The 12,356-nt window shown below is 49.4% G+C and overlaps 4 protein-coding genes across 4 annotated transcripts; 1 reads left to right on the top strand and 3 right to left on the bottom strand.

Annotated features, from left to right (window-relative positions):
• Positions 1-1,347: 1,347 nt before the first annotated feature.
• Positions 1,348-2,803, bottom strand: BO94DRAFT_529387 (amidase; the record flags this gene model as incomplete). Its single annotated transcript, XM_025610459.1, has 1 exon — positions 1,348-2,803. One exon carries the CDS (start codon positions 2,801-2,803, stop codon positions 1,370-1,372), a length of 1,434 nt encoding a protein of 477 aa, XP_025461352.1. The 3' UTR covers positions 1,348-1,369.
• A 1,483-nt stretch (positions 2,804-4,286) lies between these two features.
• Positions 4,287-6,154, bottom strand: BO94DRAFT_579946 (uncharacterized protein; the record flags this gene model as incomplete). The annotated part of the gene is made up of 5 exons (XM_025615294.1): positions 4,287-4,888; positions 4,951-5,055; positions 5,111-5,540; positions 5,597-5,747; positions 5,814-6,154. 5 exons carry the CDS (start codon positions 6,152-6,154, stop codon positions 4,287-4,289), a joined length of 1,629 nt encoding a protein of 542 aa, XP_025461353.1.
• An 840-nt stretch (positions 6,155-6,994) lies between these two features.
• BO94DRAFT_591481 (HpcH/HpaI aldolase family protein) lies at positions 6,995-7,886 on the bottom strand (the record flags this gene model as incomplete). Its single annotated transcript, XM_025616112.1, has 2 exons — positions 6,995-7,497; positions 7,550-7,886. The coding sequence occupies 2 exons, from the start codon at positions 7,884-7,886 to the stop codon at positions 6,995-6,997; spliced, it is 840 nt and encodes a 279-aa protein (XP_025461354.1).
• A 1,178-nt stretch (positions 7,887-9,064) lies between these two features.
• BO94DRAFT_428520 (Zn(II)2Cys6 transcription factor) lies at positions 9,065-11,334 on the top strand (the record flags this gene model as incomplete). Its single annotated transcript, XM_025607465.1, has 9 exons — positions 9,065-9,186; positions 9,247-9,323; positions 9,385-9,576; positions 9,631-10,187; positions 10,244-10,368; positions 10,428-10,576; positions 10,637-10,815; positions 10,863-11,049; positions 11,120-11,334. Coding segments are annotated over 9 exons (1,803 nt in total), but the record flags the coding sequence as incomplete, so codon positions are not given.
• Between the last annotated feature and the right edge of the window lie 1,022 nt (positions 11,335-12,356).

A 12,356-nucleotide genomic window follows, 5' to 3' on the forward strand; every position in this document is an offset into this window, starting at 1 on the left:
TGCTGCAGATAAGCTCTGCGTGAGGTTCGTGATTCCTGTCAGATAGAGAAAGGTAAAGGGCATGATGTGAAATGCGTCCACGCTCTTTGTAGCGTGGGACCGGTTACTGAGAACCATGAGACCGTCGTCATGTTATCGATGAGAGCGCATGGGACATGTGTAACCCATCAAACACGCCGCAGGATCATTGTATGGCTTCTAGACCGTCCTGGGAAACTTATGAGGATGAGTGTCCCTAGGTGGACATTTGCAAAGAGCTGTGGCCTGGGGGAAGGAACGATGGTGATGTTGATATATAGAAGCTACGGCCGGGAACATAGACACTTCAATGGACCTACACGCCCACCACTCCGGAGATAACATTTTTCCAACTGCCGGGACGCTAAATTTGAGAATCAAGGATTTTCTTAAAACAGCAACCGGGCCCTGCATGGATCAATTGTGAGCCGGGCGCCGTTAGCTGTGCGTCATGGCCGTTTGCAATCGCCGAGCCTATCTACCAGTGGAGCCTCGCCTCGTATCTGACCCGACTTGATGTGTCTTGATTGATCCATCTTATCTCTATATCCCTTATCGAGCAAGGGTGTGTGCATGGAGGCTAAACGCTCCAGATTTCTCCCATTCTCAAGTGGTGTCAGCACCCTCACTCTGACCATGCGTTCATCGTTGTCGAATCTCAATGACTTGCAAACCAGGCGATGAACCCCCGACCATGACGGTTGGAGTATAGTACGTGGCAGCCAGTCTTATCCAAGCAGGATCTGCGCTCCCTTAATATCGAGCGGTGGGGAAGCCCCGAATACCCAGCATCGTCTCGTACCTTTCACTCGTCATGCTATCCATCCTAAGAACCTCAACTTCCAAGTGTTAAAGGGGATAGTGTACATACAAAGCCGCTGGATGAACAGGGCCTCGCCATTTTCAGTAGTCAGTGTACTTGCGGGCTGCTTCTGAGTGGATCAGTCATTTTATCCTGCGTTGGTAGCTATCGGCCCACTTCTCAGTCTTCTCGGATATATTACTGGAGGGAAACATGAGGGAACAGAGGCACAGTAAGAACAATTTATCAATTGGCATTAGTGGAAATATATTTTATAATAACCAGGTTTCTTCACACCGAATTGCAAGGCTTGCTCAGTCGATTACTGCTTCCTTTTAATGTGGACTCTTTAATTGCAAAAGATTAGTTACAAGACAAGATAACAATATAACACATGTACTGGGGACCCCTCCAGGGATTACAGAAAGCACCGATACATCCGGACGAGACGTGCTCTATACCTAATAAGCATGTCCCTTCTTGTCCCATTTTTTATACATCAAATCCCACAAGTCAAACACATGGATCGCCAGAGGATAAATCCAGCAACTAAACCAGCTCTGGCGGCGGCTGTCTTCCCATAACAATCTGCTCCACTACAAAAGCGACTTCTAGTAGCCGTTGCTCACTGAGTGGCCTCCCAACAATCTCGATTCCCACGGGCAGGCCGGTCGAAGTTAACCCTGCTGGAACCGAGATGGCAGGCCATCGCAGGGTACTTGCCAGCATGGTATGATAAGGGAATTTCAGCCCGTCCATCGGATCCTCAATGTCCTCTCGCAGTGGGGCTGGTTTTCCGGCGGTTAGGAAGAGGAGTGTTTCGACGCCTGTTCTCAGCATGTGCGCTGTTACGGCGTGCTCCAGGGCGTCTCTGGTGTCGGACTGTTTGTAGCAATCCGTCGCTGTCGATTTGTCTAGTATCATTCCCGGTATGGCGAAGTTGCTGGACGGATATTCGTTTGCCTGATAGATGGCCTCGACACTAGTGTTGAACATCGGCCCCAGGAAGTCATTTAGGTCGTGTTTACCGCGACTGAGATTGATGGAGGCTGCATCCAGCGAGGTAGTCAGGTCGGGGATGGTGAGGTCGCTGATGGTGACCAGAGGATGTTGTCGAAGGCGATCGAGGACTTGGGTGAAGACGGCACGCACGCCGTCATCATCCGCGCCGAGCTCCGGCAGATGGCCTAGATGGACTGGGCCCGGAAGATTGCTGGGGGTGAGAAGCGCCGCGTACGACTCACCCCGGGGCCTCAGGAACTGGGGGCTGGTGGGTAGGGCAAGAGTGTCGAGCACGCGCGCTGCATCAGTAACGGTGCGACAGATCGGCCCAACGGTATCTTGACTGCCCACGAAGACCGAAATGCCCGCGGAACTGATCAGGCCCACGGTCGGACGCATGCCAACCACCCCGCAGAATGCCGAGGGGAGCCGGATGGAACCCCCGGTGTCGGAGCCCACGCCCACCAGGGCCAGGTTGCATGCGATCCCCGCTGCCGTGCCACTGCTGGAGCCTCCGGTGTCCCTGCTGCGATCGTAGGGATTCTCAGTCCATGTGGTAACGGTCGAGGCGCTGAATAGGTCCGTGGCCCAGTCGGGCATGGCGGTCTTCCCCAGGATGATGGCTCCGGCGTCTTGAAGCTGCGTAATGACTGGGGCGTTGTCAGAAAGCTTCTCTTTGCCCGGAACAGCGAGCTTCGAGCCAAAGGTGGTGGGCATCGCCGCAGTGATGATGTTGTCTTTGACCAGCATTGGCACCCCATGCAGCGGACGCAGCTTGTGGGTAGCTTGGAATTCATCGTCAAGGGCCTGAGCTTGCTCAATCGCGTCCGGGTTAATGGCCAGGACGTAATTGAGCTGAGGGTTGATCTGATCGATACGTGTCAGATAGGCTTGGACCAGCTCGACTATGGTGTAGTCTCCGCGGTGGTATGCCGTGTGGACCCCGCTGATGGTCAAGTCCGTCAAGTTAATAGCCGCCATGATGAAGTCAATAGTAGTGAGCTGGATGGTTTGAAAACCACTCTACCAGTACACTTATCCTGGAAGATATTTATACATTTCTTTCGCCATACGCTGTACCATCAATTCAAAAAGAAGGTTGCGATCCTACGGTGTCATACTTTGACAAAAGGTACCGTGGAGTATTACCGCTGCTTCCCATCCTCCGCGGAACCTTTTCCCGAACCGGAGATCGTCATTGAACCACTGTAGGTAGTAGGAGCCCGACCCAAGGGGGGGGGGGTTAGGATGTAACAGCAGACGGTGACAGATGTGACTTTTAGGACCCAACGATGGTGCATCTCAAACTGCTGTCATGACACTTCTAGTGAACCAATCCACTGCACGGTCGCTCAATTCAAATGTCTAGAGTGGACATTACTACTAGTATAAGTACTCTACTACTACCCCTTCATTCCATGGGCTTCCATCCACGGCGCCACGGATACTTCTACCCCACCAATCATGAGTGTGCCATACGAGAAGGCATCATGGATGCTACTCTAGGTTACCCCGGCAAGACACAATGATACTGCCTTACTCTATCTGCTGATGTAAACCATTGTGCCGCCAGGTCGGCTGGATAAACTCCGGTATGTTCAACACAGTACGGTATATATGGTGTTCCTATATTCAAGGCTCTTCACCCTGCCAAGAATATACATATATATTCATTGTATCTCGATAGATTGAACGTTTGAAGGAGCCTGGTAATATTATCATGCAATGTTAGTAAAGGATGAGTGTGTCATAATAACCTGTAAGACTAATCAATAATGGCTTCCTGGTTTAATGTTGAGGCGATGATTCAGGGATGTGCTGGTCATCGCGGAAGTTGAGTGGATCCGACACTTGATGAGCTGATCGAGTTCGTGTCCCAATGCAGCTGTTGGCCTTCTTGTAACCCCATATTTCCACGTCAAATCAGTAAAGAGAATTCAGGGTGCTCTGTGATCTATATTCGAGGTCTTTCAGAAACATGATTTTTATATCAGGAAGGAAAGAGCATCATGCCGCGCGTTTCGGGCATTGCTGCCGAGTTTAGTTTAGCCACAGGCATACTGGCCAGGCTGACCACATACCTGTTTGACTCTCCGCCTACCGCTTTCGGAAGTTACTGGCAGAATATCTATAGAAGTCCTTATGCAAGGCCCTACGTGAAGCTTTATATGGGGTCTTATGTGAGTTCTATCGATACGTATTTATACTTAGTAGTGTGAGAGGTGTTATATAGTCTCAAGCATTGAAACATTCAAGACAGTAGGTTCTGACGCCTCGCTTAGTTTATTCCTAGACCCACAACAATTTCGGAAGTCCGGTCCGATGCGCGGCGAATTCTACAGCTAACAATCCTCTAACGAGATGAAGAGAGATGATAACCCGACCATTCAAATCTATAGCTATCTTGATATCTTCTTCTTTTCAGGGCAAGCTGTTCTACCGAAGATCTATATCAACAATCATTTCACAAATCCTCAAACATCCGCCATCCACTAACAAGATCTACTTCCTTCGGCTTATGATACCGCGTCCCCCGAAAGACCTTCCACAATCCTGCATTAAGGGCAAACAACACCGTCCCCACGTACTTGAGGATAAACGTCGAGACCGTGAAGTGGGGGACAAAAGCATCATACCCTTTATTCCTAGGGTCAATAAAACTCCCCTGATGCAAGTTTGTTCCGGGGCTTTGGATCGACTCACCATTGAAAACAATTACAAGGAACGATATAAACAGGGCATAGTAGGCTCCGAAAGGCTGCAGGATACCGACATACGGGAGCGAGCTCAACGGCACACCTTGCGCCCTCAGGGCACGGCGGAAATGCAAATATGAAACAAGAATAGCGACCCAATTGAGCACGGCAAAGACCGTCACCAAGCTCACGAAATAATCAAACACAATTGCGGCGGATTTGCTGGCGTTCATGAAGCCCAGCCCGACGAAGAGCGCCGCGACACCCACAGCGAAAACAGGGCTACCACTCGTGGCAGTCTTGGAGAAGATGCGTGGGGCTTGGCCGTCTTTGGCCAGACCATAGAGAGCGCGAGAGGCACAGTAGATATCTGTATATATAACCTTTTGATTAGTGTTTGTGAATGGTAGATTGAGACAAGCGGGCACTAACCCGAGCTTGAAGCGCTGAGTGTGAACACAAGGAGTGAGGCATTGACAATATCTGGCAAGACGGACATCTTCGCGATATTGATTGCCACCACGAATGGAGACGCAGCTTGATAATCATGCATGTCAGCGAGTGAAGTGCTGCAATCATTCCTTGGACGTACCGGCGCTGGTCGACTGCTTGTTCGCCCCCAAAAGCCGGGCATCGTTGCTTGGCACCGCCATACCCAAGACCAGGACTCCGATGACATAGAAGGAAGCAATCCGCCAGAACGTGTGTTTCACAGCGCGAGGGATAGTCTTCTTGGGGTTAGGCGTCTCGCCGAAAGTGATCCCGACGACCTCGGTTCCAGTGTATGCGAAGCAGGCCTGACACATACACGCCCACCAACCCAGGAAGCGGCCCTTGGGGCCCTCGGCAAGATACTCCCTGAAGGCACCTGGATTCTTCCAATATGCAAAGCCAGACCGGTGGTGGTTCGGGCCACCGCCTAGAGCGATAATGAAACATACCAGGATCAGGATTGTCATAATGAGAACTTTGACCAGACCCAGCCAAAACTCCGTTTCACCAAAGTTCTTGACCGGGAGGAACTGCAGTGTTTGTGAGCTTTGCTAAGCAAGGAATTTACTCGAGCACCTCAACGTACATTAATAGTGATGATAGCTACCCCGAACACTGCGATCCAGATGCCGACGTTGAGGTCCGGTCTCCAGTATTGCATGACCAGGCCTGCAGCAGTAAGGTTTGTTGGGGTGGCAATCAAGTACTTGAAAAAGTAATTCCACCCGGTAGAAAACCTAAACATGAGTTGGGTCAGGCCTACTACGTCTTCAGGGATGACATGGAATGGACGACGGACATACCCGAAAGCAGGATCGACCATACGGGTAGCATAACCAGCAAAGCCCTTATTCATGGGGAGGTAGGCTGCCATCTCGCTCAGACTGGCCAGCACAAAGAAAACCGCTATCCCAACCAGGATGTAGGACACCAGCAGACTCCCCGGTCCCCCGTTGGCCAGAGCGGTGCCAGATCCGATAACAAGGCCCGTCCCAATAGCACAGGCTACCGAGAACATCAAGACATGGCGAGGTTTGAACTCGCGCAGCAGCTCATTCTCTTCCACTATTGCGCCGTGGTTACGGGATTCAACTTTCGACAAGTCTGCGGTTTCGGAGTTCTTGATATCTTTCGCGGTTGACATTATACCAGAGTAATGCGCAATGGGATAACTTAGCGAATGTTATTGAAAAGAAAAGACAGGTGCGGCATTTAGGTTCGCATTTAAACGTCGCGGCGAGGGGGGTGGGGACAAGTCTGGTTAATCTTAGGTTGTGATGCATCCCATTTGGAACGGAGATAGGAAGATCTATCTAGCTTTCGGGGTTCTGGTCCGAGTTGTCCAGTGCGGAGTGCATGATAAGCGTTAGCCGGGTACTACAGAACGGATTGTCGTCTCTTTACGAATGCGATGGTCCAATCATGAAGGGTACACTCTGCCTAGGATGTGTCATGTTGGGTAGAATGGACAAAAAATGGACTCCCCGAAGAAAGGATATTAGGGCAGTTAAAATTACTGGTTATTTTGGATTTTATCATAGGGCATAGTGCTCTTAAACTTCACTTAAGGAAGGGGTTGAAGACTTGGACGCCTGGAAAGCATACTCTTCGTGGACACAATGTACATCAAATGTCTTTCCTTTAGCGCGTCAAACAAAATCCTCATGTATGTGAGGATAAATACCAAGAATACCAAATAAGATTGGGGTGCATTGTAGCCTGTTGAAACATAAACAGTTGCTAAACCGACACGTAGAATGACGTATGTATACTGGAGACTATGCAGGAGAAACATGAATTCACCTTTTGTCGAAAATATCCTACTTCATTGGAAATGAGTTGTAGTTGCCAAGCATGCTATCAAGATTGATCTCATGTGACACACGGCCAAGTCTGCTTCCCAGTATGAACCAAATGATCTCAGTATGGCCTAAGAATGTTCTCTTATGGAACACATAAAACTTCAGCTCGCGATCCCCCCTTCCTATCTACCAGCTACCTGGCTTTGAAGCCTTTTGAGAAGGTCACTATTTGCCCTACCACCAGTCAAAAGCAATCCCACATCGTGTCCGCCAACAATCCACCTAGCTCCCAGCTCCTTGATTACCTTCTCAAGGATATCAGGCCGATGGTATAGTCCAGCAATTCCCATCAGCTTGCCATGCTTCTTCGCCGCATTCCCAACAGCCTCCAAAGCGTTCCAAAAGCGCGGATCGTCCCAGTCCGGTAGCGTGCCAATTGCTGTCGCCAGGTCCTGTGATCCAACTAGCAGCACGTCACACCCGGGAAGCGCGGCAATGTCATCGACCGCCTCGAGTGCCTTGACAGTCTCAATCATGATGAAGCATTGGGACCCGGACCTGTTCATCTGTTCCATGAGAAAGCCCGGACTAGGAGACGCGTACTCGAAATGAGGAAAGCCGCCGCTCAGTGATCGTGTTCCGAAGGGAGGGTATTTTGAGACCGAGATCACCTCTTTGGCATCCTCTATTTCAATCAAATTAGTAATTACATTTGAGGCACTGAGAATGCAACTCACCAATGCCGTTGATATGCGGCGCAACCACGCCCATTGCACCGACGTCAAGGACGCGTTGGATCAATCCGCTTCCACATTGATGTGGGACTCGGACAAAGGGAGTGATTCCAGCTGAAATCGCCGTGATGCAAAGCTGAGATGCATCACTGACGGTCATGCAGGTATGCTCCAGGTCGATGAACAGGGAGTCGTAGCCAGCGGCTTTGGCGATGTGAACGATTTCTATTCCGCGACATATCTTAATGCCCAATGCCGTGCATATTCTGCCAGAAGCTGCCAGCACTTGGAGATTGTTTTGGGCAAGACGTGCCTCTGCTGCAGTTGTCGCGGGAGGCATTGTTTTTGGGGAGTAGACAGGATGTCTCTGATCTGTTATTGATAATGTGGTGAGATCCATGTTTTTAGCTTTTTACTTGTTTTAATCGGGGTGTAGCTTCAAGTGTCAGGTTTCTCGGACATTGAGTCCGATAGTTGTGATAAGCGCCCTTACGGCCTCGGACCTCAACCCCGGAGGTTGCATAGCCATCTCTGGCTCGGAAGCCAGGTTGCAGTCAGAAAAATGGTGCGATAGAAGCAGACTATGAACTAGACCGACAATACCCATCGCGTTCCGTCTGCCCTATATTTGAGACCTATCCACCATGTTCATGCCAGAAATATTGTAGCATTAACAACCCCACAGAGACCTCGTTTGCAATCCATCACCTGCTGGATGAATTTCTCCAAACTGAGTGTGCCGCTGCAATGTCTGGATCCGACACCGGAGAGACGAAGAATTCTGCCGATGTTTCCACTCGGACCCTATGGCCGACAGGTCCGATGTTCGGGGCTCGTGTCCGGGAGAGATCCACTAAGCCAAAGACAAAACCCACCATCCCTCCCATTATATTTCTTCGAATTTGCTGAAGCTTTGTACCAATCATCTGGATCAGATCCTGCCTATGCGACAGTCAAATAACTACAGCAGCCAATTCCCTCTCGCTGATCGCGTAAATGTACTAGCTGGGTAGATTATGATCGGTGTAACTAAATCGCACACTATTTCGTTTGCGCATGCTTTTCAGTATTGAGAAACCAACTGATATTGACAATAGCCCAACAAAATTGTAGAGTCAACATCATGCCGGCAGTAGATCCAGCACGTAGTAAAGTCATTACCTACTGCCTGATGTTATCACGCAACTGCTATCTAATCTTATCTGCTTGCCGATCATAGCTAGCGGGCACGGCTTTCCCCCGCGTTACTGGCACCTGCATCTTCTAAACTTCCCCATCCCTCCAATTCTGTTGTTCGGTACCAGCTATACATCCTATCCAGTCCGTTCCAGAGCGTCATGCGCACGTTTTCTCTTGTCTAGCTATACTCACCGAGTCAATGTCGGAATCTCCGCCCGCGGGTCTTGTTTGCAGCCCTCGCCGGGCAACGGTGCACAAAGAAGCATCATCAAAAATATCTACTGCGTACGCTACACGACGATGGAACCCTTTGCAGTGAAGATTTACTAAACAGTTGATAGCTGTGCAGTGTGTCGCCGAAAGAAGGTCAAGTGCTCAGGCAGCTGTCCCTGCGACTACTGCCGAAAACGCGACCTTGAATGCCACCTTCCGCGATCACGCAGGCGCGTCTATTCAGTTGAGTAAGTAATCCACCATGAAGTTCCGGGCAATATTCCTCGGCTTACCTTCTTCCCATAAAGATATGTCCAAGAGATGAAAAGCCGCCTGGCTCAGTATGAAAAAAGCAATCAGGCGCAAACGCCCTGCGTGCCAGCTGGTAAGCCGATGTGATGCTGGATCGGCCACGACTAGGGCCCCATGCTTACACAACTGAACAGGATCAACCAGGCCCAGTGGTGCTGACAGAGTGTCCAGCGCAACTGGCTCGCCTCATGATTTTGCATCTGCTTCATCAGCCCCACCGCCGGTCACACGCGACAGCCCTGTTTATGAGCCTCGACATTACAGTTCAGCTCCCAACTCTGACATGCGGCAGGATCAAAATGGTGAACCATCGTTGCCTGAGTGTAGTACAACGTTTCCCCTCGTAGTCTGAGAGATATTCGCTGACTGGTACCTTTTAGTGATCATGATAGACACGCCTATGAGCTCCACCCATATTTTCGGGTCTCGTATCCAAGACATGCTTAATGAAAGTCCCAGGGGGCGCGAAAAGAATTTAATACCAGCCGCAGAGAAGAATACAGGGGCATCCAAAGGAACATCTCATTGTTATATTGCGCCAACCTCTACCACCGCCAGTCCCGAGCTTCCGGCGCGAGAGGACGCTCATCGCTTACTCGAAGCAGTGGACTTTTTCATCGGGCACACCCAACATTATTTCGATATCCGTGAGCTCGCAGATCATGTAGATCTTTTCTACCAAGGGCAACTTTGTTCATCACCCACAGGAAGGCTTTTCCACCTGAAAATTCTCCTCGTTCTCGCCGTTGGCAAGCTTATTCTAGGTGAATCAGACGATTGCTCCTTGACTCCGGGAAACTCTCTTTTTCTTTCGGCTCAAACACTGCTTCCAAACCTGAGTGATCTTTATAAATCCGAAAGACATGGTGTCGAGGTCCTTGGTTTGGTTGCTTTCTATATGCAGAGCACAAATCGGAAAGACGAAGCATACCTATATGTATGTGAGATAGGCTCACCACGTATAGAGTTAGCTACTGATCTAATAATGCCCAGATCAACTCCGCATTGCGACTTGCGATCACTCACGGAATCCATCGGATGGGTGACGGCAGTGACCGGTTCCAGTCGGAAAAGACTCATCTAAACCGTCTCTGGTGGACCATCTACGTGAACGAGAAGTAGGCATGACCTTTTTTCTGCATGGTCTATTGATCACACTAATAACTCGGGAAAATAGACGTCTAGCTGCAGCAACAGGGAATCCATCTAGCACCAACCATGATTTCGCCAATCCGGAGAAGCCTCAAAAAGCCTTTGGATTTGTGCCCGCCTCTCCCCTCCGGCTTAATATTGTTATTGCCGAAGCGACGGGTCGGATACTCAATAGTGAGAGGTCTAGCCAGCAAATACCATCTAATCACACCAGCTAACTTCGGGATATTGCAGCTTTATACCGAAGGAACGGCCAAACGGAAGCTGAAGTAATTCCTAACATCCACTCTATTATCCATGACCTGCAAAGAATCTCGAGGGAATTGCCTCTGGGTTTTCCCAAAGCTATAAATAGTCTAACACCCAGATTATCCATGAGGACATCGGCGTCCCTGCATCTCATGCTTTATCAGGTGGGCTTCTCTGGAGATTCAACACCACTTCGAGGTCTAACAAAGAGCAGGCTATCCTACTAACAATCCGTCCGATCATGTTACACGTCGCTCGACTCATTCTTCGGCGCAACGAACCAATCTACCATTCTTCGATCACGACATTTTCTATTGGCCGGCTTTTCTGGACTGGCACAGAGGCTGCACGCCGACTCCTGGAAATAGCATTGGTCTTGAAGCGGGAAGGCATTCTTGGTGCGTTATACAATCTTTATTGTATCACCCGAAACTGACCGCAACCTCTAAATTTGGAATGAAACAATAGCAATTTTCGGATTCATTGACCTCGACGCCACATTTTCGGCGGCATTTGTCATGCTCTTGACCGCGATCTTCAATACGATCTCTGACGACAATGACCACGGTCAGGCCTTCACGCCGTCCCCGGGCCTGTCAGAAGCTCTGGAAGTGCTGCGCTATCTGTCTAACCGTGGAAACCCTTTCGCCATGGAGCGGCTCCGGGAACTTGAAAAGGCCTGGGGCAATTTGTCTGCCGTACAACACCCATCTTCGAATGATCCCAGAATGGCAGACTTAGTTTCTGCGTTCAGTAACGGAGCGGTCGCACCAAAATGTCCTGTTGTGCCCAATTCATCCTCCGCGCTGCCGTCCGCCTTTCCCAACGAACAGCTCACTGAACAGCCCGCCACAACCATAGCTGCGGGGGCTAGGGCTGCCGTTGCACCTCGGGGAGGCCCAGATAAAATCATTGATCAACAATCACAGCAACAGACCCTGGACAATGAGGAAGAACCTCAGAATAACGAACTCTGTCTAGGGGCCGCATCGTACTTTGGCTCTAGCAATGATATCTTCGCCGACTTCCCAATCGAGCCATTTTCATTTTTCGAGGGCACGGAGAGTGAACAGAATCGGCCTGTCTTTGATCACTCAGACTGGACGCTAACTGGGGAGGATACGGTTGATTTCGCCGAACTGGTGCGGTATCTTCCTCCTGTGACTCCTGATGCATAACATTTTATAAAGCATAGTTGTGACAGGCTTAAAAGCCCAAGAGCTACTCAAGGTAATAGGCAGGTAAGTAAAAGTTGAATTTACTAAGAAAAGAACAATCTATCGACAGATAAAAAAGTTCTTTTAACAATTAATCTTCCTTGAAAACTTCTTGTATAATATTAAAAGATTTTTATACTTTTTAAATCTATATACCCGAGGCACTCGGTTCATACCAAGGCACTAAGGCACTAAGGCAGTGCGGATGCCTGAGGAATTGCAATATTCAGTAGTTAGAAGCCCTGCGTGACAAGTCCCTGTGTGTAATAGCTTAAACACAGTCGAAAGTATGCTCAATATAATAGCTTAATTATACAGGATTAGGCCCAGGCTCATTCCAGATCCTTCGATTAGGGCATTATTAATTAGGGTTTATTAGGGTTTTAGGGTTTATTAGGGTTTTAGGGTTTATTAGGGTTATTAGGGTTTATTAGGGTTTATTAGGGTTTATTAGGGTTTTTAGGGTTTATTAGGGTTTATTAGGGTTT

Source organism: Aspergillus sclerotioniger (genome assembly GCF_003184525.1).
Source record: "Aspergillus sclerotioniger CBS 115572 chromosome Unknown BO94scaffold_65, whole genome shotgun sequence".
NCBI classification, from domain to species: Eukaryota; Fungi; Ascomycota; class Eurotiomycetes; order Eurotiales; family Aspergillaceae; genus Aspergillus; species Aspergillus sclerotioniger.